This window comes from Dermacentor variabilis, chromosome 4 (genome assembly GCF_050947875.1).
Source record: "Dermacentor variabilis isolate Ectoservices chromosome 4, ASM5094787v1, whole genome shotgun sequence".
NCBI lineage: Eukaryota > Metazoa > Arthropoda > Arachnida > Ixodida > Ixodidae > Dermacentor > Dermacentor variabilis.
The window spans coordinates 189,657,617-189,684,023 of NC_134571.1; the positions used below are offsets into that span (position 1 = coordinate 189,657,617).

The following is a 26,407-nucleotide window of genomic DNA, read 5'->3' on the forward strand; positions in this document are numbered from 1 at the left end:
ACAGCAGCCTCTAATTTCAAGCTGCATTCACAGACCGATGAGAGAATTAGTTTTATCGCGTAATGCATGGTCCGTATACGTTTGCTCATGGGTGTACGCTCAGCAGATCTTGTTTCTAGTGAGTTCTCGATAACGACCTCAGCACCGATGTAAAAAGTCGCTTATACGAACGGAAGTATGCATTCGAGTAAGTCAACGAGTGCGAATGAATGATGTCAACTATTTCTTCGAGCATACACAGTAAAGATATTCTGTTCAAATATGGTCTGAAATTATCATGCTTCGCAACCGACCTTATGGCGGAAGTTGAGCAGGGGACGTATTGTGAAAATAGTACGTGCCGACGAGTAATATGAAGAGGTGTTCAATAACCAAAGCCATGCCTGTCTGTCGCCCCTAGTTTACATACGCTCTCTCGTGCTTCCCAATTTCGCCGGTGAGCTTCCTGGCCAACGCCGTGCATGTCTTGCTGTATTACGCCAGAAAATACGTTGTGTGCGTTGGTTGATTGCGGCATATTCCCGGCCACTGTCACCAGGCTGTTTTATCGAATACTCATGTTCACGGCACTTCCCGACGAGGTATCTTACAGTTCTTTATTTTGTAAAAGAGTTCAGAAATATAATTTTGTAACGAGGAAATGTTAGGAGCACGAAAGCAGTAAAACCATGGGATGAAATCCTGGTCACCGCGGCCGCATTCCGATGGGGCCGAAATGCGAAAACGCCCTTGTACTTAGAGGTAGGTGAAGGCTAAAGAACCCAGGTGGTCCAAATTGTCGGAGTTCCCCTTTACAGTGTGCTTCCTAATGAGATCGCGGTTTTGGCACGTAAATTTCTATAATGTTTTCGTGTTGTGCAATTTTCGCAGGAACATAATCAGGGGATATACGCAGGCTCTGCTATAGCTGTGGAAGATCGGTAAAATTTTATGCTGCATGCACGTCTCATAGAGTATGTAAAGGAGGCATCCTGGATTAATCAAATAGAATGGTTTTCGTTGAACGGTATAAAGTTCCGGTTGCAGGCTTTTTGGAAATTTTTGACTTCTATTTAAAGGTCATACTGATCGTTTGGGATGTAAAGTATTTGCTCAAACTGCAAGCGTGTGTATAGGTTCCTCTGTAGCACCTGGGCTCAACAGCACCTTCCTAGCCTTCAATGACAGAGGAATTAATCAAAACTTGAGTGCGCTAGCGGCTTATTTTTACAGATACCTGGACGAATATAGTTTTTTTTTAATTATTTTCGCAAAGCTGTGGCTCACATGACGCTTTTCAGAGAACAGGGTAAGGCCTCAGGTTAACGCTTGAAGTTCCACAAAAAGACGAGCTCGATTTTAATGATAATACGATATATTTCACGAGTCAGCATGTCTGTTGGCAACCGAGAAAGACAGACAGACAGACAAAGAACTTTACTAAGGGTCCTGAGGAACAGCGTTAGGGTACCTCCCTTTTCAGGGAGTCCCCGTAGCCATCGCGGGCCGCACCGACGTCGGGGTAGGAAGATTGTGGTCCTCCGCCCTGTCACAGGCCCTCTGGACAGCCCGTAGTTGCTCTGAGAGGTCGCCGCTTTTAAGGGCTGCCTCCCAGTCGGTTAGAGTGGTTAGCGATGAGCTGCGTAATGCAGGGCATTGCCAGAGCAAATGGGATAAGGAGCAGTACGCCTCCCCACAGTCTGGACAGTGGGGTTCTACATTAGGCGCAAAATGACTGAATCAGCCCCTGGACTGGAACGACTCCGTTTGTAGCATGCGAAATACCGACGATTGTGGTCTATTAAGTTTAGGGTGTGGTAGCGGAAAGGCCCGTCGAGCGAGTTGGTAATGTGCCAAGATTTCATGGAAGGTGAGCAGTGAATCCCTGTACAGTCCTAAGTCGCCGCCCGTGAGTCCACCTGAACTGCCGCGGTGTGTAAGACCTCGCGCACAGTCATGGGCCAACTCAATAGCGTTAACAACCTCAGAGTGCGCATTGATTCCCATATGGGCCGGGAACCTTACCCACGCAGGACGTAAGCCCCCTCTTGACCATAGGTGCCGTAATTCTCAACTCGCTAAGGACGGTATTGCTACATACGCCATCAGAATCGTTCAAACCAATAGCGGTTCTCACCTTATGCTGCAGGATGCTACTAATCAGGTGACAAGGGTGACTGAGACAGGTAACCTGAATGTTGCATTTTATTCACTTGTGACAACTTACTTCGATAACTAAAAACGCAACCTGTGCAGAAAAACACCTAGGGAGCCTACGCGGAAGCAGGTTGTCGTAATCCACTATGTCCATTCCGTTTCGCTTGGGTTGAACAAGGTGGCATTAATTTTCGAGTGAATGTCGCGTTTTCGACTAAGGATAAGCTGAAGAGAATGTGAAAGAGTACGCAAGCGGGTGCTTAACAAGAGTTGCAGAAATAGAGGAATGCAACGTCAAACACGGCATTCAGTTTGTGCCGTGCAAACACAATGTATGTTCTAATCAGTTTGTCGGCCTCCAATACACAAGACAGACTGCACGACGCTTGATTGTAAAGCGAATAGAGCGGCATAGTTCACGAAAGTGCTTTGCGTATTCGCACCTTTCCATGCAGTGAAAAATTTGCGGATGTCACGCCGTCTTTGATGTTCAAACACCGCGAAAAGCTGCCGTGTCAAATGGCGCAAATTCATCATATGAAGAAGAAGGACTCAGATTCTGTTGTTCCAACATTCATCTCGCTGAAAGAAAGCGAAGTTGCCTTATCAGATATAGGGTGAAGCCACCGATCTGCCTATTGCCTAGCGATATTGATGTTTATTGTGCGGTTTTCTAAATTATTCTGTCATTGTCCCCTTTATGATGCGCGTGGCTCTTTCGAGGATTGCTGGTTTTTAACACAAAGGTTGTGTTTTGGATAGTCACATTTAATTATTGCAAGGGCCTAGGTGCAGGTAATGTCATTGGTATGCTCTTGTGTTAAACATTTTATTTAACTATAGTTCAGTTGACAGTCAGCGCCGTGTGGTGGGCCCTATACCTATACACAATCCGGGTCGACACGCGCTGTTGTAACCAAACCACATAACACGCGAGTAGTGTTGTTTGGAAGTCACATCTATGGCAGAAAATTACTGTGGCTCAAATAAATAAGAACTCTGGCTGAAATAATCGACGGCTACTATACGAATATGCATGCAGACGAAACGCGTCATGTATGAGGCGCGTGCCGCAGTGGGCATCCTCTTTCACGCTTCCAAAATGTTGATAGTTTATTGGCATCTCCTTTGTAACGGGGCGTGGACAAATAGTAACCTAGCCTGCTTGATTTCGTCAGGTTTCACTGCATCAACCGCAATGTAGCCTTTTGACTGGCTATCTCACCTCCATCTTTTAAAGTTTCGTAGTCAGAACCCTCTGTCACTATACTGCACCATTACCTACGCTTGCAAGGACTCCGGTTTTTTCAGCTTCCTATTGGATAGTGCACCTTCTAATGGTGCCACAGTAAAGTCCGCATGTCCAGTGGAACATGCTGCGTGACTCGAGGTGGTGTCCAAGGTGCTCAATGACGAGCCGCACATGTAAAGCAGTGCATAACCAGTGGCACATAAAAAGTGGCACTCGTTTTAGACCGCACTGCCTTCCACATCAACCCAAAATTTTGAGGCTGCATTATCTTCGACAGCGGCCCTCATCTGGATTGCTGATAGATAGATAACCGAAAATAAATCTTTGTCTGAGAATGCCTAGAATGCCATTGGCGTTAAGATAAAGAGTGTGGGATTGAATGGAATGATTTCATGTGACCTAGTTTGAATGATATTTGCATTTTGTATCAGCTTCTATTGCTTCATGTTTTCATGTTGTAGTTACGGTGAAGAACGCAGCAGCGAAAACTGTCAATCATGAAAGTAATCAGTTGTTCGGCTAACCTGCACCCAGAAAAAAAGAAGCACCTGTCATGCACAACGAAAGTGGCGAACACAGTCGGTAATCGTCGCAAATTTGGTCTGCGGGTCACGTGCGTCAGCGTTTGTACCTGACTCGTCGAAAGTTGCAGAGTAATCGCTGGTTGCCACTTGCCTTCCAGAAAGGACTAGAAATTCGTGTGGCACACAGAATCTGATTACACAACGTTCGGTGAAAACACACACAGCAATAAGAGTTAGAGTTAGCATCCGATTAAGTTCCACATCACGCGGCGCGTCTTGCACTGAGCGATAACTAAGTTGTTATCGAGTGAAATTTAGTCCCGAGAAAGGAATCAACAATACACGTGTCAGTATCTTCAATTAGATGAAAACAGTGTTTCGACTAAAATGAGCTTTGCGATCCTATTTATTACGGCTTTCTGAATCAAATGTAATCGCTCCAACGATGGGCAGCAAGAAACAGACAATAAAATGGAAAGCGCCCAAGATTCTTTCCCTGCTTAGCCTAATAATAAATGAAGGCCTCGTTTATAGAGCTGTGCAGCTGTCGCTGTTTCCACAAATGACTGTAATGGTACCTGGTTGGAGCCTTGTCTTAATTTTCAATTGGAAATCGTTGCTTGAACAATATTGTAACATTATTTAAACTTATGAGATTAGGAATTTGTTCTAACAGTTAGCCGATTTAAATCGCACTTATTTAGCATACTTTGTATAAAGATGACCATCTTTCGTGCCCCCTCAAATTATTTCTCACATGGACATTGTCTCTTTTGCAAGAAAGTAATATTTTTGGCTACGTCAAATCACCGTAACTTCTGCGATTCGGTGCATCTGGTGTTGAAAATTCAAGCTGTTTGCTTGTGGGAACAGAGCTACGGGCATAAATGCCAAAAAGTCACTGTGAAGATCAATGTTCGTTTAAAGAAACCATGATATTTGTATTAACCAATTTCCGCGCATTCGGATGCTGCGCACAGTTTCTCATTAGGCAAATGAATGCAGTGGAAGCCCGCTAGGTGGACGAAAGTTCATGAACAAGAAAATTCACTTTCACAGAACTTGTAGCAAGGATGCCACAAATGAAACCCACTGCGACTTTTACAGGAAGCAAGCTTCGCAGTTGAAGAAAAATTTGTCCTGCTGCAGGGAGCAAACCCGGTTTCAACGCCTTTGCTGGATAGTCGCTTTACCATCTGGGCAAACCAGAAGGCTAGCCGATCGCGGCAATTTGCATATTTGTTCTAAAATTAGTCTGGATGGTAATTTTTGCTTTCATAAACTTTCTTCCGCCTTGCGGGGTTCTGAGAACTGCTTGCCCATATTCATTGTCCCCAAATCGCTTATTCCCTCTTGCGTCACAATCGGCTAGCCTCCTGGGGAGGGGGCGTTTAAAGGTCAACCTAATGGACAGGGCTATTTCGGCTGCTGTTGATTGGCTAAACGAGAGAGAAAAGTGTTCACAGCTAGTTTGATTCCTTCTCGATTATTCAAGTCCAGACAGTCAGCGGCTGCTGCAGTGGGCACTGCAACTTCCCCACAAGTTACGTCGACACTTGCAGAATACCACCATTAGTTAGACTAATTCGTAGAGCGACTGCCCCGGAGAGGCATTGTTCCCGGGTGGGATATCCCCAGACCAGGGCGAATTTTTCTTGAACTGCGAAGCTTTCTTTCTGCGAAACCGGCATGGCTTTCCTTTGAAGGTTCGTTCTACACGTTGGGTGAATGTTAATTTTCCCTTTGTGTTTTGATAAGGTGTCATCAGCAAAATCGCAACTTCGTGTGAAACTTTTCAACCTCCCGCAGAACGCCTTCTGGACAGCCCTGGGTTTCTGCCTCTGGATGTTCCTTGTTCTGGGCACGGTGTCCCACTTTCTCTCCAAGTACTTCCTGCGCATGGTCAACTGGACATATGATGGCTCAGAGGTAGAGTCGTACACCAGGTGAGCAAAGTTTTCGGTATACGCTCAGAGAAACGAACATTTTTCCAATGGATACAATAGATGTGTTTTGTGTTGAGGTACGTAACTATACTATGAAATGTTACTTGAAATATTCTGTATTGCGACATTAAAAAGTTAATACGACAAGTGGAAGTGATCCGCCAGAGAAATAACCCCATCCGTGGCCCCGAGGCATATCAGTCCCATCGTTCGCTTGAAGTGCCACTGTAAGCCAACTCGTCTATGGGCTCCTCACGCCAATGGAAGTAGAGACATTGTTGCTTAAGTCAAACAAATTTCACAACTCTTTGTGTACAAAGCCCATAATTGTCGAATATTCATATTTACGTTGAACATATTACGCTTCGAACATAAGATTTTTTTGGCTTATATGCCAAACGTTCGTAAAGTTTTTTTTTTGTTTGTTTTTTTGCTATCGGAACTGCTCGAAGCAGAGATCACGACCGGGTATAATATTGCAACAAATCTGCTCCTGTGCTATTTCTTTCCGCACACCGTAGTTGTCGGAGTGGAGCTCCGACCACGTTTTCACAAGGATTGGCCAGTCGTAAAGGGGGCATATAAGAAAGGAATAGGATCGAGCTCACTGAATCCTTACCTTAGACTGATACAGGTTTATGCGCATTCATAATTTTGACTGAAAAATAAATGACGATGTGCGAAAACGTGAGCCACTTGCCTTAACAGCTGTTACCGTTGGCTTTATTATTTCTCACAAGGTGCGTTTGGCGACAGCGCCTAGTGAAGGTGGCGAAAGCATCGCGCGGCATGCGCAAGAACCATAGGTCTCCACGGCGCATTGGATCGTACTTGAAAGTTCGGAGTTATTTCGTACGTGTTAGGGATGTGAAGGCCATTGTCGGAAGTGTATGATGATATTGATGATAATAAACATACTGCGATCGGTTTCATGCATGTGAGTCAGAAGTTAAGCCCACCACGCATTATGTATCATTATTGATACGCGAAGTTTGGTACCTCAACGTGCTGATTAAAGGGCAAGAAAACGAAAAACCCGTAGAAGTATTTCTGGCGCGCTAAAGCGATGGTTAGGGCTTGTAGAGCTGAGGAAACGAACAACAAAATACTTTTCGTAGCTAATGTAACCCAACTGACATTTTGTTATTCTTTGCGTGAATGTACTCTCTATAACCACACATAATGGTTAACTCCTTCGTTTTCTTCGATGTGGAAGGGTGTTTGGGCTTTGTGGGGATAAATATAACACTGCTACTGTAGATCCATGTGATGTCGTTACAATTCATCAGTTTTCTTAGCTACGTTATGCGCCTTAGTGGAGTGTTAGGTGTGATGTGCCTTATTATTATTATTATTATTATTATTATTATTATTATTATTATTATTATTATTATTATTATTATTATTATTATTATTATTATTATTATTATTATTATTATTATTATTATTATTATTATTGCTGTTGTTATTGTGTGCGCCAAGCCTGAACGTTTAGCAGAGACACAGGGGCAGGAAGACACGAAATAAAGCGCTGGTTGCTTGCTAGTACTAGCGCTCGTCCGCGTGCATTCTTCTTTCTGGGTCTGCGTCAAACGTTCGCGCTTCACAAAAGTATGATGCCACACCAACTAGCTCAATCAGCTGAGCTACTGCCGCTAACCCTGCGTGCACTGCAGCAGCACCAGCAGCACTGGCAGCAGCTCGAGCAAGAGCGGCGGCTCCTCGCCCAAAGCGGGCGCCGAGAAGCCGGAAGGGGCGCCACCCGACCACCCTGATGCACCCGAAGCTAAAGGCGAGGGCGCCAAACCTCAGAAGGAAGGCCCCAACGACGACCTCAAAGAAGCACAGTGAGTCCCCTTGTGTGTCCGCGATGATTTTTTTTTAATACGCGTAGTTGGAATGCAAATGCAACGGCCGGCGGTGCGCAGCGTTCACCAATCGAGATAAACTGAAAAGTCAGCTTGGCTCGGCTGCGTGCACTATTTCAGGAGACGGAGAGTAGGTAAAACTCAATCCACACAAGCAAGCAAAGTTACGGAGTTTCGGCCGAGCCACCAAGGCTAGTTTGAAAGCATGGTTCGGTGATTGTCTGTGGAATATTACACCGTCGTTAGTGCGACCTTTCTTCAACGCTGTCCTTTTATTTAAAGAATTCTTATCGTTACTTGTATGGACATAAGTTCCCACTTAAATATGTTAGTACTGCTCAAGAAGTACTTCTGCGCTGTTTCGTGCAAGGAATTAGGCGCGCGGGACACCTGGCTCACTCTCTCGGTGTGCGACCGCTCACGCTGCTTAACTGAATTGGCAGCGAAATTATAAAGAAGTTAACTTCTCCAAAAACGATTGATAATAATTGGTATTTGATTTGTATATCAAATAGGCTGTTGTGAAATACTTTCCACGAATTTCAGCTACGTGATAAGAAAGCTTAAGCCCCATTGGGGATCGAAGTTGTGTAAACAGGGATAATGACACTCATACACATTAGTGGACGCTTGGTAACATCAGTTCGTCCGCCATTGATATAACGAAGGCTACCGGGAAGTACAGTTCAAAACCACGTACCTGAAAAGTGACGACGATGTCCCCTGATGGGTCTTGCTCATGTAGATAAAATCCTAATCAATAAATACGCTGACTGGACGCCCATCGAAAGAAAATCAGGCGTCTCGCGAACCTGATGTCCTGCACTTCTGGCGCAGTGTGTTTGGTGCACAGGTTGAAGTGCTCACTCATAGGGACACACACTCTTTTCACAGTCGTGAGCACGAGTGGGTGACTGTTGGCGATATGAAGGGCACGTGAGCTCTCCGGCACGATGGCTAGTGAATTGTGCAGCATGACCTTTTTGAGCGTTACAGAGTTGACGGGAGTAGGAGCACGAGTAAATGCCCTTCCGGGCAACTAGGTGTGAGTACTAACAGTATTGAGTGCCTGTGAAAGGGAGTGGACATGAAGCAAAGTAGCGAGAAAAGTAAGTGAGGAAAAAAAGGTGAAAGGACCGAGGGCCACTTGGTGGATATCTTTATGGGATGTGAATTTCAATTTTGGGTTCATTTTGCTGGCTATGAATTCGCGCGCTGTGTGGTGCTGAGGTCCACACCCACCCATACACACATTGTACTATATATATATATATATATATATATATATATATATATATATATATATATATATATTGTCGCGAACTTTATTCTCGAGGATTCCGTGCACGACGACGGACAAGTCGCGACTCTGATGATGCTATGTACAGATGAGGAACATGAGATGCGAATATTGTGCTACAAAACGCCTCTTACATAAGGTCTCAAGCGAGACACGTGCACAATGTCTGTTCCGCGGCAACGACGGCCAGAGGGAGTGTAAAGAGGCGTAATGCGCCTCTTTGCACCTGTTTGCGCCTGTTCAACAGTGCTGTAGGGTCCAAGAAAACGAGTGTGAAAATTGTCACGTGAACTGGGGAAACCTACAGGTGCCCAGTGTAATACTTCGTCGCCAGGGCAGAAAATCACACTGCGTTGAATGGACTCGTAGCTGTGATTCATAATAATTCATAATTTCATAATTTATTTATTTATTAGTAAAGATACAGATAATTACATGTGCGTAGTATACATAAGGAGGTCCCATAGTCAAAGACTGTATCGGGACCTCCTTCTAAAGACACTTATGATGCTATACAATGTTTAAAGCAACAGTAGTACAGATGAGAGCGAAGAGTAATATCAAAACATGTTTATAGCATATGAGTAATAAGAACACTTGTTAACAGCAAGACGGTATAAAAAAAACGGAATAAAATTAAAAAATTAAAAAAGAAAACTAAAAAACAATACGAAAGAAAAAAACAAGGAGAGTTTCAGTAAGTATTTATTATGAATGATTTTAGTTCTCTTTTAAATTGGTATAAATTTTTTGCATTTTTGATGATAGGTGGTAGAGTATTCCAAAGCGATATTGCGGAAAATTCCGCAGTCTGTTTACCATAGTTAGTTCGCACTTTAGGTAGAAGAAAATTATTATTGAGTGCAAATCTAGTGTGACTATGAGCTATTAGGTCACAAGGTGAGAAGCAGATTGATGGTAGTTCCTTAGTCATATATTTGTAGAATAAAATTCCTAGATTATATTTGGTGAGTTCTGAAATGGTTAGGATGTTGTTTTCATGTAAAAGGGATTTTCCATTAGCAAAGCGTGAACTCCTTGTGATTATTCTGATGAATTGGTTCTGGATTACCTGGAGAGATGCCAAATGGGTGTTATAAGTGTTACCCCAGCATAGTATGCCGTAGTTAATATGAGAGTGAATGAATGAGTGGTATAGCGATACTAATGTCTTATGTGTGAAGAAGGGACGAGTTTTAATTAGAACGCGAATACCGTATGCTATTTTCTTTTTGATGTGAGAAATGTGATCTTTATATTTCAAGCTACAGTCAAGAGAAATACCAAGAAAAGATGAGCATGGACTGGGAGAGATGGAGTGTGAGCCGAAAGTTAAAGGGGAGAATGCCGAATGTTGTTGATGTGAGGAAAATACAACAAATTTAGTCTTGGTGGCATTGATAGATAACAGGTTGGCATTACACCAACTTAAAACATTTCGTAGATCAGTATTTTGCTTGTTAATAAGAAGTGACATGTGTTTATCAGAGGAAAATATGGTAGTATCGTCAGCGTACAGAATGCACTTAGTAGAGGTCAAACAGTTAGGTAGGTCATTGATATAAATCAAAAACAGTAGTGGTCCTAAGATGGATCCTTGAGGGACTCCAATGTTAGCGCTTTGTTCTCTAGAGTAGACGTTAGACACAGACACTATATGAACCCTGTTTGATAAGTAACTTTTGAATAATGAGTGCGCAGGACCACGAACGCTGATAGCCTCAAGCTTAGCAAAAAGAATAATATGGTTTAAGCAGTCGAATGCTTTTGTTAGATCAATGAAAACTGAACCTGCGTATAGACCGTCGTCAATTATTTTTTTTAATTGGTCAGTTAGGTGTATGAGTGCCAAATCTGTGGAGTATCCATTACGAAAGCCAAATTGGCATGAAGCGAGAATATTAAATTTAGTGAGATATTTGGTTAGACGCAATGCGATTAATTTCTCTAGAACTTTGCCGAAAAAAGGTAAAATACAAATAGGGCGGTAGTTATGTATTAATGTACTGTCACCTTTTTTAGAACTGGAATGACTTTACCGCGCTTAAACTCGTTAGGAAACACACCAGTCTTGAATATCAAATTAGTAATATGAGACATGATACCAGAAATTAGGTGGGCAATCATTTTAATGGTAGCAGGTAGAACTTCATCTATTCCAGCACTCGTGGGTTTTAGGTGGCATATAACGTTATATATTTCTTCTGGCGTTGTGGGGAAAATAAAAATGTGTGAGGGAGACGATTAAGTTGAGTTACTTGTGAAGGAGAGGGTGTGTCATTATCAAAAAATAGGAGCTGAAGGCGTTGGCTATTTGGTTAGGGGAGTTATACTCTGAGTTATTGTATATAATTTTTGATAGCTGTTCTGGTTTAGAATTCCTGTTTAGAAAAGAGTTGATGATGTTCCATTTCAATTTGCTGTTATTGCCGGCTTGTAAGATTTTTTGTTCAAGATATAATCATTTTGCCACTTTTAACTGGTTGTTTATAGAGTTACGTAAACTTTTATATCGGGCAATTAATTTGGTATTAAAAGGCTGGTTTTTAGTTTTTTTGTACAGGTTATCGCGTTTACGCAAAGCTGCTAATAACTTTTTAGACATCCATGGATTGTGAGAGAATGCAATGGTTTTTTTTACATTTCCTTTTACAAGTGAATTTATGAATAAGTGATATAATTACAGTAAGAAATTTAGAAAATGCTTTCTGAGGATCATTAAAAGTTTTTATTTCAGACCAGTCTATATTAGCAATGGCAGTTATGAAGCTCTCTTTGTCCAGAACATATTTTAAGTGTGGAAGAGGGCAAGGACTCGAGTTATGTTTAAAACGTAGACGCAATGGGTAATGATCTGTTATGTCCATATCAAGAACTTTTGCCTCTGGTGAAGTTATTAAGTTAGATAGGACATGATCAATTAGCGTCCCTGTGCCACTAGGAACCTGTCGTGTAGGAACATCAATTAAGCATTCATATCCGTAGCTTTGTAGTAGACTGGTGTAAGAAATAACTGTTGGTGATGTGTCATTGAGTAGGTTAATGTTGATATCACCCATTATAATGAGATTTTTATTTTCTACTGAAAGGGTATGTAAAGTATGATCAAGATTATAAAAAAAGTCGTCGACTGATGATGAAGGCGAACGATAAATGCATCCAAATATGAAATCTCTGTTATCATTAGAGGGAGAACAATTAACTATTTCAATCCAGACAGATTCACAATTAGTGATGGGTAAATGTAGATCATGTCGTCTGCGATAAATAAGATCAGGAGAGATATATACTGCCGCACCACCATGACTGCTATTTAATGTGTTACAATATTCTGAATTGTAGTTAAGGAAGCAATCTCCTCAAAGTGTTTGCGAAGGCTTCTAGCATTAAAATGAATGACGGAATGAAATCCACTTATGAAAGAGTTAACTTTATTAGGTTCCAGGAAAGAGGCCGTGATAAGCTGTGAGACAATGAACACAGGTTGCTATAGTATTAGTCTATTCTAGTCAAGTCGGAATGATAACGGATTCGCAGAACTCTGCTGTTAGTAGTCTTTCTAGCCTTGATTTGACAGTTGTCAGTCCAAAGAAACATCCACTTTTTTTCGTTCTGTGAGCAGATTGGGAGATGTCAGTAATGCGGGCGAGGTAGCAGCAGTGGGCCAGGCGGGAAACAAATTGTTCTGTACAAGGCACTGCCGATGAGATAGAAGCCCAGAAGAAAGATGCATCAAGAGCGAAAGTTGGTGAGTGGTCATAGACAAGGAAGAATGGGGACGAGCTGGTTGTATGTTGAGGTGCAGTATCCTAGGCACTAGTCACGAATGGTGGGATTACATCCCAATGCGTCTGGTCCTGGTTGATGTACACTGAGGTTATGTCAAAGATTGCACTATGAAAACGCTTGGTCAAGTCAAGTGATTGTTCTGTGGACGGTACCTGGAAGTTGTCTTATGAAAGTGCTGGTAGCTCGTATTTGGAAAGAATGGAAGAGAGGAAGTCGTTCCCGCGGTCGCTGAGGAGAACCTGTGGTGCTCCTTCGCTAAAAAGATACTTCGCAGGAAAAATGTGCGCAATTTCAGAAGCTGTACCAGAATGTAGGGAAGCTGTCTCAGCATTTCGAGTGAGATGATCAACAGCTGTCACAATCGAGCGATTATGTTGGCGGTCAGAGGAAGAATTCCGTACGCGTATATTCTGAAGACTTAGAGGGAGAGGCACGACAAGGAATGGCTGCAGGGGCCCAGCGGGAGCAGGCGTGGGGCGTTTGAGGCCTTGACAAAGCACGTAAAAGGCGATATACTTTGGCGACGGCGGAGGAACGGCCACAGCAAGAGAACCGGCTTCGGATCCTGTCGTAAGTACTGTGATCTCCAAGATGACCTGCCCTTGTATCGTCATGAAAAGCTTGCACAGCATCGCCTCGCAGAGAATGGGGAATGGGGGGACCGATTTGTTTCCATAAGGTTGATAAATCTAGCGGCAGAGGGCCCCGTTGTACAACTTGTAGTGGTGAAGTTGTTGACGCAGACGAAAGTTTGGGGCGAGGAGGAACCGCAGAGGCGGTAATAAATAGTCCGAGACTATAGGTCATGGTAGTCAGCGCCTGGCCAATCAGGTGTTGCTATTTGTAAAGGGGATGAAGATGGCCCGCGAGACGGGCGTTTTAGGGAGGCGTGGATGGACGATGCGAGATAGGAAGCGGGATATGGGGGAGGGCGTTGGCTTCATGGTGCTTCTTTCTAGACCTGTACATTATGCCGAAGTCGAACTTCTGTAAGCGAAGCACCCAACGTCCAAGACGACCCGATAATTTCTTCGGAAAGGAGAGCCAGCGCAACGCGTGATGGTCTGCAACGATCGTGAATCGGCGGCCGTGTAAATATGGGCGGAATTTTCGTACAGCCAAAACAACAGTGAGTAATTATATAATTTTTCTCTGCGTTCCACTGGCAACGACTGGCATAGGCAATGACTCGCTCTCGAGAGGTATGGTCACGTTGCAGGAGAACAGCGCGTATGCCATGACCACTAGCGTCGGTGTGGACGATGGTAGGTGCAGCCGTGTGACAATGGCATAGCACCGGCTCGGACGTGATGGCTCGCTTTAGAGCTTGAAAGCTTTTTCCCAGTCCCCTGTCTAAATCGAGGGTACAGTAGCTCCAAGAAGTTGGTGGAGCGGAGATGCAAGCGTTGCGAAGTTGCGTTTAAATCGGCGGAAATAGGAGGCGAGGCCGATAAAACTGAGATAGTCTTTTTTGCATTCTGGCTCGGGAAAGTTGAAGACTGCAGTAATCTTCCATAGGTCCGGCCGTATCTCTCCTCTACCGACTAAGTGTCCCAGAACCTTGACGGTTTTGCTCACGAAGTGGCATTTTTTTTACGTTGAGCTGCAGTCCAGCCTTGGCAAGACAAGTAAAACTTCATCAAGGTGCTCGAGATGTGATGATCCTAAAGGAAAGACATCTATACCGTCGAGAGAGCACAGGCAGGCCTTCTATCATGCGCTCGAATGTGGCAGTCGTGTTGCAGAGTCCTAAAGGCAACAGGTTCAATTTGTGGAGCCCGTCCGGTGTGGCAAATGCTGTTTTCTCCTTGTCGAACTCGTACATTGGTATTTGCCGGTAGCCACATCGAAGATCAAGACTTAAGAAGTACTCAGCGCCCTGCAGCGAGTTCAATGCGTCATCAATTCGTGACAGAGGATAGATGTGTTTGCATGTTATTTTGTAGAGGACGCTGTAGCCGATGCAAAAGCTTACTGAGCCCTTTTTTTCTGTGCAAAAAACAATGCAGTAGACCAGGGAGCCGAGGAGGGGCGTCTTATATTCCGCGCGAGGTTGTTGCACAGAAATGTTTTCGATAACTTTGCGTTCGGTAAGAGACACTCTATGTGGACGGCGGTGCATGAAGCGGGAGCCATCGGTGTGAATGGGATGAGGCGCGATATGCGTCTTACCGAGGACGGGTTCATGGAGGCCGAACACCGTGGGTTTTCAACCAATGCAGTCGAGCTCGAGTCTGAGTAAGGGGACAGTCTGGGCTGATGGAACTTGTCACAAGAGAGCAAGAAGAGTGGAGATGAGGCAAAGTTGACTCCATCGGTGCAACAGTCAAAGGAATGAGGACAACGCGTTGAATAATAACAGCGCATGTAATAGTTGATCCATGCGGCAACAATTGGGGATCGCAGGTAGCATTCAATGCAGTAACCACTGCGCACCCATCGCTGAACCGAATGAGGCTGAGAGCGACCACAATTTTCTTAGATGAAATGCGTCCATGAGGGTGAATGAACACGTCGCTGTGTACAATCTCGGCGGTAAGAACGGCATTGATTTATTCTCTAGACGGCCAAGACATATAAGCTGTGGCTGGTACGAAACGGTTATGCGCATCATCTCAAGAATGGAATTGCTGAGTGATGTCGGTCAGGGAAAGGAGGCGCTGGCCACAACTGATAAACACGGAGGCGGTCGACAAGAAGTCCGAACCCCAAAAAAGTTTGCTGGTACACTCACGCGGCACCGCAAATGCTATTTGATAAAGGATACCATAGATAGAGGCACGTACTGTACATTGCGCGAGCGGTTGCATTCTAGCATCTTTTGCTCCACACAAAGGAGCGCCACCGTATGGCGGGGTCCCTTTTTTTCATAGTCCCGAACATAAATGAGCGGGATTGCAGCAAAGCTAGCCCAGCAAAGGGTGTTGCTAGTATTAGTGGAATTGATTATGAGCGTCAGTGAGTGCCGGTGCTTGTAAGTGCACATTAGTGGAAGTGTGGGTGAGCCCAAATACCAAACTAATATTGGTGAGTCAGTGAGAGTGAGTGACTACTGATTGTGACTAGCTTTGGTTTCGAGCTCATCAGGCTCTCTATGCAAGGCAAATGAGCACTCCATGAATTTCTGCTTGAACCTATTATTTTATCGAAGTCGCTTGACTTCTTGCATGTGATGTGCGCAGGACATCATCTCTGTCGCATCCGAACAGCGCGTCGAAGGATGCGAAGACCCTGCCAAAATGGTGAGCTGAACAAGGCACTTGGCTTATCAATATTGCTATTTTGCGTGTTTCACTAATCACTGGCAGAAAGAGGGAACGCCTGAAGTTTCTTTTATCTTACCACTTCTCATTGCATTTGCCAAAGTGTGTGCAATGTAGTGAATACAGAAATTGCGGTGTAACGTTTTTGATCGAATTCTAAAGTAGAGACATACAGAAGTCGTTGGATGTATCCTATCTGTGCTAGAGAACTGCTGCTCTGAGGCAGTAGTCATACTCGGCGCAACTTAGTGACACCTATTGAGCGTGGGCATCGTGTGCACGTTTTTGTGGCTCACGGTTTTGAATTGCAGTATATGAGTACCCACTAAATACGCTATTCTCATGCAAAAAATAGACTATGGACACTCATCGCAATTAGGCTTTGGTTGAATTATTGATGTAGTGACCTCTCTTTGAAAGAAAAAATTCAGCGCATTAATTTGCAGCGATTAGTAGAAACGTTTGAGTTGATACATTTGTTTTAGCAATACCATATCCTTTCTTGCGCATAGTATTGTCACATTATTCTAGGAAGCAATAAGCTAATGTATTGCACCTAACATAATGCTGAATGCGCCTGGAAGTGTTTCAGTCTGGTTTAATTATACTGGTGCAGCCACATGTCAGCAAAAATGGCACTAATTCGACATAGGTTGTTGTATCGTCCGAATTACAGTGAAATAAGACGAAAATACAGGATGCAGCGTGAACGTGGCAAGCCACCACACGATGTTGCATCCTCATATTAATGCCCATGAAAAGAGAAGCACTTTTTACCACGAGAAATGTGAGGAGTTGATTACTTTGTCTACGTAGATGGAGGTTGTGCTCCTGCCATCTAGCAGAAGCATCTAAATAAAGAATGTGTTTTCTGCGTCTGTATTATATAAGTAATAGGAACTATCCTTAAAAGCGATTTCGTCACTAAACTGTCTTCGGGAATCAGAGGTATAAGTTTTTTATTTTAAGATACCCTCATGATCGTAATACTTTACAGAGGGTAGCGGTTGCAAACAATAGTTGCATAAGTTCAAAAGGTACTCTATTACGAAATCATGTTACAAAAATTGGTTTTATTGTCATGCAATGTTAGGTAATACTATCACGAATCCGTCTTCATTTTCAATGGCGACTGCTGATGCGGGAAGGCAATTCCGCTCCTTGGACGTACGTAGCATATTTGAATTTGCAAATGAGGTCGTCCGAGGATGTGAAACGCCAGCTTTATGAAGGCACTCAAGTCCTCGATGCCTATTAGGTAGGAAGAATTACTTTGTACAGATCATGGTAACGATACAACCTATGAAAAAGCCCTGATCGAGATGTTTTGCGGCGAGTTGTTAGGTTTGTTAGGTTGAGAGATAACTTCATTTGGCTTTATACTAGTGGTACGGTCGTAAGTAGATAGTATAAGTCGAATCAGAGCCATTTCATATGAATGCGCTAAACGTGTCGGCCATGCCACCCTTACTAATGAAGAATAGTCAGGTTTAGTCACGAAATTTCTTTGGTATAGGGCCTGAGCGTAGAAGGTGACCCGGAAAAGTTACGCCGTATGTATCCCAGAAGTGGTTAGCGTTGTTAGTAGCATGTTGAATGTGAGTGTTCGAAGAAATGTTGGGCGCAACGTGGACACCGAGATACTTAGATGAGGACGCATTTTCTGACGCGAAGCTGTTCAGACTGCATAGGGGAATAGTTTGGTTAGTCTGTCTAGCGACACACGTTATTTTCATTTAGTAACATTTAATTCTATTAGCCATGGTTCACACCATGAGGAAACACCGTTAAGATCACATTGAAGCACGCTCACGTGATCGTCAGAAGGTATATCACAAAATACTACGCAATCGCAAGCGAATAAACGAAACTTGGAAGAAACACACTGCGCCAAGTCGTTGAAATGAATAAGAAAGTAAAGCCGACCAATAACAGAGGCCTGCGGTACAACGGAGTGTAGGGCAGAAGGCTGAGTTAAAATGGATAGCGGAAATGAACTGAGAGCGGTTTTCCGAGGTAGCATTCAGTACATGTTCGCATTTTTGTGGCAATATTAAGGAAGCTAAGTCTATATAACGCGATCTTCTCAGCTCCTGCGTTTATTTCAGTAAGGAACTCGAAGACAATAGCAATAGGTTGTCCATGTAGGAGGTAATAACGTCTTTCATATCCATAAGCAGAGCCCTCATGTTGAGTTTCGATCTTGCGAGTTGCGTTCGATAACGTTTTTTCTTTGTGCTCGGTTTTTCTCATGACTTTCTTTGAATGTTTGCAAATCTTCGCATGCATAGCATGATAATGACTAAGCTTTTCGAATTCCTTGAGCTCAGCAATAGCAAAGATGGTCAGGGAAGTGTTGCTTTACACTCCAACAAAACTTTTTACCCTTTTTGTCAAATATCGTCAATATTGGGTGGCTTTCCTTTCGTCAACACTGTGCGCCCGGTACTTCTGTCACAAACGACACGTGCGTACCCGCGTGACACACCGTTCTTGCCAGTAGACATGTGTGTGCAGTTTCACGGAATGATAACAACTATTTCTGGAAATGTTTCGCCAAAAAAGGTTGCATCACCGTTTTTATTGAGGTTCTGGACACGCTTTCTCGCGAAGACATATCGGTAGCAAGACGACGTGCTTTCCGTTTATTGCCCAGGTTTAGATGCGCGCATGAGGCCTACCAAATTAGACAGTCGCATACGCCGTCACATACCTTCCTTAATCTACGTGTGCTGAGACAACATTTATCATTGCAATGTGGTGTCGAGAGCAAAAGTTACAACATGACGGGAGCAGTAACCGAGCTCATCACTGCGCTTTGAGGGTGTGGCATGTCTTCCATGGGTTGGATAACCTCATATAACCTCATCAGACAGCGTTCAGCCCATTACATATCTACCTGAAATAAGCGACCAGAAAGTAATTCACGCTAACCTTCTCCTTACGCCAAACCGGCGCCGCAAATACCTTAAAACCATCCGTCTTTATAACAAAGGAAATTATAACGCCATAAATAATGAACTTAACGCGTTTTTTCAAGTCTTCTTGTCACATTTTTATTCCCGCAGTGTTCAAGAAAATTGGTTACTTTTCAAAGACAAACTCGAAAGTCTAACTAATCGATTCATCCCCCAAATTAGTTTTCACTCTAATTCACAAAAGCCGTGGTTTACTAAAACACTGAAACGTTTGGAGAACAAAAAGAAGCGTCTTTACCGTTCAGCCAGGTCTCAGGGGACGCATAGCGCATGGGTGAAATATCACGAAGCTGAAAGATCATATCTCGCCGCTATTTCTGATGCCTAGCATACCTTTTTTCACTCGGACTTGCCGAATATGCTAACTAGTAACCCCAGAAAGTTCTGGCAAGTTATCAATCCGTATCACGCACCAGAAATAACCCTCACAGATGAGTCAGGCACAGTCTTCACTGATGCTGAGTGCGCTACTATGTTTAACTCTGCCTTCTCATCTGTCTTTACGAAAGAAACTGAAATACCGCCATCATTTTCAGCAATACCCTCATTGATAAATTAGGCTATGCCACCAGTTGTCTTCACGTCATCTGGCATTTCGTCCCTAATTGAAACCATGAAAATTTCATCTTCATCCGGTATCGACAATATTAACCCAAAGCTTTTGAAGAATAACAAGGATATTTGTGCGCAATTTTATGCTTACTTTTTTCACAGTCACTGTTAACAGGTCAACTACCACGCGAGTGGAAAAGCGGTAAGGTCGTTCCAGTCTTCAAATCGGGTAAAAAAAATTAACCCCTTAACTACCGTCCCATTTCCCTTACCAGCGTACCCTGCAAACTCATGGAACACGTCATCTACTCCAATGTCATGAGCTTTCTCGATTGTCACAACTTTTTTCATTCTGCGCAACACGGTTTTCGAAAAGGCTTCTCATGCGAAACACAGCTGGCCATTTTTATTCATGATTTGCAGGCTAATCTTGACTCTAACGTACAGACCGATGCTATTTTTCTAGACTATGCAAAAGCGTTTGACAAGGTTCCTCACAAACGCCTACTACTAAAACTTTCATATTTGAACCTTCCCTCTAATATCTTTAAATGGATAGAAGAATTCTTGACTAACCGCTCACAGTACGTCACCGTTAACAACCACAACTCCAGTCCTATCCCAGTAACGTCAGGTGTCCCGCAAGGATCTGTCCTCGGTCCGCTTCTGTTTCTAATTTATATTAACGATTTACCAACGCATGTCTCTAGTAATATTCGCATGTTCGCCGATGATTGTGTAATTTATCGCAAGGTTATAACGCTTCTGACCAAACATCTCTTCAAGACGACCTTAACCGCATTCAGGAATGGTGTGCCACTTGGTTAATGGAACTTAACCCTCAAAAATGCAATATCTTGTCCTTCACGCGTCGCCGTAACCCACTTCATTTCCCATACGTCATAGCTAACGTCCCTGTACAACCGGTTCTATCATGCAAGTACTTCGGCATTACCTTGTGTGGCGACTTGTCCTGGAGTACACACGTCACGAACATCATTTTATCCGCTAATAAAACACTTGGATTTTTAAGACGTCATCTCCGCCAAGCCTCTAAACATGTGAAATTATTAGCGTACAAATCCCTTGTTAGACCAAAATTAGAATATGCCTCACCCATTTGGAACCCGCACCAAGCTTACCTTATCAATGCACTCGAATCAGACCAAAACAGAGCAGCCAGATTCATCCATTCATCATATTCTTACGACATCAGTGTGTCAGCTTTGAAAGTTGAATCCGACTTATTGCCCTTATCACTTCGTCGCCGCATTGCCAGCCTTTGCTTGTTTCATAAATTTTTCCATACTTCACTAGGTCGCGCACCCTACATAGTCCCTCCAGCCCGCATATCTCATCGCACTCGTCATCCGCTTCAAGTTTCCCGACCTCGTGCCCGAACTACCACTTTTGCCGCATCATTTTTCTCCCGTACTGCAGCAGACTGGAACGACCTACCCAATGACATCGCAGCCATGACGTGCTCATCCAACTTTGCCAATAATGTTACCAGTCATGTTACGTTGTGTTAACACTCGCTCACCAAAATATATGTACCCAACCCTTATGTAATACCGCTCGTGGGTCTTTAAGGTAATAAAATGAAATGAAACGAAACGAAATTGTGCTGGTGCGGCCGTTTCATGTTTTTCACTTGCTACAGTGCTCGTCTGCTCGTTTCAACCAGGCGCCCACAGGCCATTCAGAAAAAGCTCTAGGTACCGCTTCGCCCCCCAGTCGCTGTGCTCATCTCACTCATTGCTATGCAGAATTGCCAGCCCTTCTAGGTGGATGCCACTTTTCTCTTATGACGATGATGACGACGATGATGTGAGTGTTGCCTGGGGTCCATGGAGGAATGAATGCAATAGGAGGGAGCGTCACGTGACAATATTGAACCCTAGTCAACAAAAATAAAACTAGAAGTAGGCCCTGGTCATATTACAGACAACCGGCGCATTCTACTCGGCTTCCTTTGGTGTCATCTGCTGCGGGGGTTCCGGAATAGGCGCACATGGTAGGCATCACAAACGCGCACGCCGAGGTTAGCGAAAATTCAAGCGTGTGATTCAGTCAAGTCTGGGTTACGTCAGACACTTAATGCGCCGAACCGCCTCACATCACCTAGACTTGACTCGCAACTTAAGCAGCGGACAGATGCCAACACTGCAGCGAGTGAAGGCCTCGAGTAACCGGTATTGCGCCCAACAACCCGAGGACCACCTCAAGGGGTCGTGTTTCGGAGTGGTTTCAAAGAAACGAGGAAACGTTTTGTTCTACTAACTTGTGCAGGCAACCTAACCGCCCGGCTGACGGCTAGTCGTCGCGTTTTTGGAAGTCAAACATTTTTTTTTTCGCCCCCGCAAGCATGCACAGGTGATCAAGCGAGCATCCAGAGTCCGCAGTGACTGCTTTCTAGTGTGAAAAAAATTCGTCAGTTCTTATGCGCATTATGCAATGGCGAGCCGGGGACCTCGAACTTATTTAAGGCCGTGGCGGCCCATTGTTAAAAGAGACCGTCCCAGTTGACGCTGTCGTTCTTAAAGCCTTCAGCCTCTCAATACCAGACAGACGAGAACTCAAAAGGCGCGTCTCAACCAGCGTAACGACGTCGCACTACACAATCTTACAAAATAGTGCAAGTAAATCTGAAGAAATGGCGACGACTTCGGCGTTCAGAGTGCAAGCGAATGCTGTTTATTTCTCTCACAACAAAAGACGCGCAGCAGAACCTTTGTGTAAGCAAAAACGCAACAAAAAAGTTTCTGTGAACACATCTCCTCTCTTCGTATATATTGTAAAGTAGATTGAAGACAGAGTCTTACAAAATAGATGTTTCTCTTTAATGGCGGGCCACAAGAAGAGCGTGCAGCTTACGCCCTTCGTCGTCTTTCGTGGCGCCGACCTTTGCGCCCGCCGTCCTGCGGTGCGGGAGCCCCACACCTTTGTGTCAATATGTGCAAGCCAACGGGACACACATTAGCGAGAGAATACGCACAGCAGATTTTCATTTCATTTCATTTATTATACCCCTCAGGGCCAAGGGCATTACAGAGGGGAAGTGGTAAATACAAAAAGAAGACGAAGACAGTTGGTTACATGAGTGTTTAAATGGCACCTGTATATACAATATTAGCTAGGGCTTCACGGAACTGTTCATAATTAATAAGGCCTACAACTTCGGCAGGAAGATGGTTCCAGTCACGCGAGGTTCGCGGCAAGAATGATTGTGAAAAACTTTTAGTGTTGCATGACAAAATACCAACTTTGTACTGGTGATCAATGCGACGGGATACATAAATTGGATGGGGGATGAGGTGATCTCGTAGAGTATGGTGATGGTACAACTTGTGGAAGAGGGCAATACGAGACACTTTTCTGCGAGATGCCAGCGATGGGAGGCAAAGATTAGATTTCATGTTAGTTATACTCACTGTGCGGTTGTAGTTAGCAAGAATAAAACGTACAGAGTTATTTTGAACCATCTCGAGGTCAGTGATTAGGTTTTCATGAGCAGGGTTCCATACCGGAGTCGCGTATTCGAGTTTGGGTCGTATTAATGTTTTATATAACAAAAGTTTCAAATTAGTAGGTACGTTGAAAAAGTTGCGACGTAGGTAGCCAAGCATGCGATTAGCGTTTTTGATTATGTTTTCAGTATGAAGAGACCAGTTTAGGTTACAAGTGATGTAAACACCAAGATATTTATATGAAGAAACTGATTCCAACGACATGTTGTTAATGTAGTACGACGGTATTATAGATGTTTTCCTAGAAACACGCATGGCTTTGCATTTGTTAATCTTGAGCTCCATTAACCATTCATTGCACCAGTTCCCTATCGTGGTAAGGTCGGACTGAAGTAATTCAATATCGTTAGCATTGGTAACTTCTCTGAAGATGACGCAATCATCAGCGAATAGATGGATATGGGAGTTGATAAGCGAGGGAAGATCATTAATGTAAATTAGGAACAGTAGGGATGCAAGGACGGAACCCTGTGGAACACCTGAACGGACTTCTGTAAAACCGGAGTTAATGCCGTTAGCACAAACAAATCGCGAGCGGTTGAGAATAAAACATTCAATCCATTTCAAAAGGTTACCGTCTATGTTAAGTTGTTTTAGTTTATGAAGTAATAGTTTGTGACACACCTTGTCGAATGCTTTTGAAAAATCTAAGAATATACAATCAGCTAGTGATGATTTGTCAAGAATATGTTGTAGTGCATGTGTAAACGATATTAATTGGGTTTCACAGGAGTAAGATTTCCGAAAACCGTGCTGTGCTGACGTAAAAAATGAGTTCAATTCAAGGAAATTAACCAGGTTAGTAAAAATAATATGTTCGAGCATTTTACAGCATGTACTGGTGAGAGAGATGGGACGATAATTATTAGGGGATGCTTTGCTGCCAGATTTATACACTGGAATCACTTTGCCTATTTTCCACTCATTAGGTAGCGTACAATGGTCAAGGGATTGCTGGAAAAGCTTGGATAGTATAATGGAAGAATAATGTGAAGTGTTTTTTAAGAATTTCCAGTTAATACAGTCGTATCCGGGAGCAGAATGAATGCTTAGTCCATCAATAAGCTTAACGACGCCGGATGGAGCAACAATTATGGAGGGCATGGTAACATAATTACGGTGCTGTGTACTTGGCATATGTGTGCTGGATGTGGCTGTGAAATTTTCTGAAAATGTATGGTTTACTATGTTGGCAGAAAGGTCAGAAGGAATTGGAACACCGGAAGAGTCTGTTAAGGCAAGGCTGTTGTCAGTCGAAGGAATAATTGCACGCTAAAATTTTTTAACATTAGTGGTAAGCATTGAAGGGAGAACCTGTGATTCGAAGTGCTTTTTGGCGTCTTTGAGCGCTTGCACATATGTGTTCGACGCCGCAGTATACGATGCCCAGCGTTCAATTGTGGCTGAAAGCTTTGCAATGCGGTAGAGACACTTCTTTTTATTTGATGAACGCTTAATGTAATTATTGTACCACGGAGAGTTTGTGTGAGTTGTAATGGTGCGTTGAGGAATGTACTGTTCAGTTAGATGGTTGACTATAGCTGTGAACATGTTCCAATTAGTTTGTACACTACGGTGTTCAAAGCCATTAAGGAAAACGTCAATAAACGAAGATGGTGCATCATTTATGGCCTGATAATTTGCTCTGTAGTAGTCTCGTATTACTTTTTCCTTCTTTTTAGTTTTCGGACGGTCTAGTTTAATATCCAACTGTAGAACTAAGTGGTCGCTAATTCCTTGCAGGTACGTTACAGGCGATACTATATCGGGTTGATTAGTGAAGACTAAATCTAGTGTATTCGCCGTGGTAGCTGTTATTCTCGTTGCCTGAACGCAGATCAGCACGAGTAAGAATACTGAACGCACATCTAAAAAGTCACGAGCTTGAGGTGAGAGTGGGGATATTAAAGGGGGGTCGGTATTCCATGCGATGTTTGGTAAATTAAAATCGCCAAGTAGGAACAGCGGTGATGAAGGAAAGCGTGTTGCAACGGTGTTAATAGCGTCATAAAGTTCGTTACTAAAGCTTGATGACGACCAAGGTGGACGGTAGCATACCCCTATTACAACTTTTTGATGGTTAAGTGTTATTGCTGACCATACTAATTCTAGTTCAGTCTGCACGTGTATACATGATGATGGTATATCATCGGAAATTGCGAGAAGCACACCGCCGCCTCTCTGCGTGCTACGATCACAGCGATAGAATGAGAAGCGGTGAGCATTGACGAAAATATCAGCGTCGCAGACATGCGCAGTGAGCCATGTTTCGGTTAGCGCGATTATTTTAGCAGTACATGTATCAATTGCTGATGTGAGTGAGTTGTACTTGTTAAGGACGCTTCTGATATTAGTAAAAATAAGCGATACTGAAGCCGAGGATGTCTGGCCACTACCCCTCACTCGTCCCTAGGAAGAATTAGCAGAGATAGTAGCAGAGGGCGAGCTGGCATGTGCGCTTTTCGTATCAGTGGAAATGACAGTGGCAGTGATAGGGTCGTACATGTAAGATTTCTTGTTCATAAGTAACTTGTTGTGGCGCAACTTATGGGTTGGGGATCCAGGTTGGATTTTCGCAAAGTCGAGCAACTTTTTTCGTGCTAGACGTGTTGCGACCAAGTAATCTTCACTGATGGAGACCTTACTTTCCTTCAGGCCTGTGCGTTTCGCGAGTATTAAGTCTTTAGTTTTGAAGTTCAAAAATTTCGCAATAATAGGGCGACATTTGTTAGGTGCGAATCTTCCTAAACGGTGTGCGCGTTCAATTTCGTGAGAGGGAAGGGGCTCAGTTAGGCACTCACTAAGGATAGAAGTCAGTTTTTCCTCAGTCGCCTGCCAGGTTTCATCGGAATCTGGGATGCCATAGAAAATTAAATTGTTACGCCGTGACCGGTCGTCAAGATCATCCTGCCGTGATTGCAAAGTGGTGACCAGTGCAGAAAGTTCGTCTGTTTGAATGTGAATGGTGGCAATATCCTGGCTGAGTTCGTCTAACCTTTTATAATTTTCCTCTAGCTCATCTAAACGGTTTTGAATCGCTGTGATTTTGGTTTCAATTGATTTCTGTCCAGTTTTAATCGCTTTAACGTCAGCTGCCAATTCCGTTTGTGTTTTAGAACTATGCAGCGAACGGGTGTGTACGTCCTTTAGCAAGTGAAAAATAACTTTCATCTGTTCAGCGGGATCCGAAGGCAAAGATTCAATGTCTAAAAAAGCTTCCTAGCGGGTGGTTTTGGGCCCAGGGTTGCTCTCAACATCACCCGCGAGCA

General features: G+C 43.6%; 1 protein-coding gene across 1 annotated transcript in view; it reads left to right on the forward strand.

Moving 5' to 3' along the window:
- LOC142578474 (uncharacterized) overlaps positions 1–26,407 on the forward strand; it is a 136,056-nt gene that overhangs the window by 61,666 nt on the left and 47,983 nt on the right. The window contains exons 5-7 of the mRNA XM_075687857.1: positions 5,722–5,858; positions 7,535–7,705; positions 15,998–16,057. Of these exons, the coding sequence (XP_075543972.1) occupies positions 5,722–5,858; positions 7,535–7,705; positions 15,998–16,057 (368 nt within the window). The remainder of the gene's footprint in view (positions 1–5,721; positions 5,859–7,534; positions 7,706–15,997; positions 16,058–26,407) is intronic.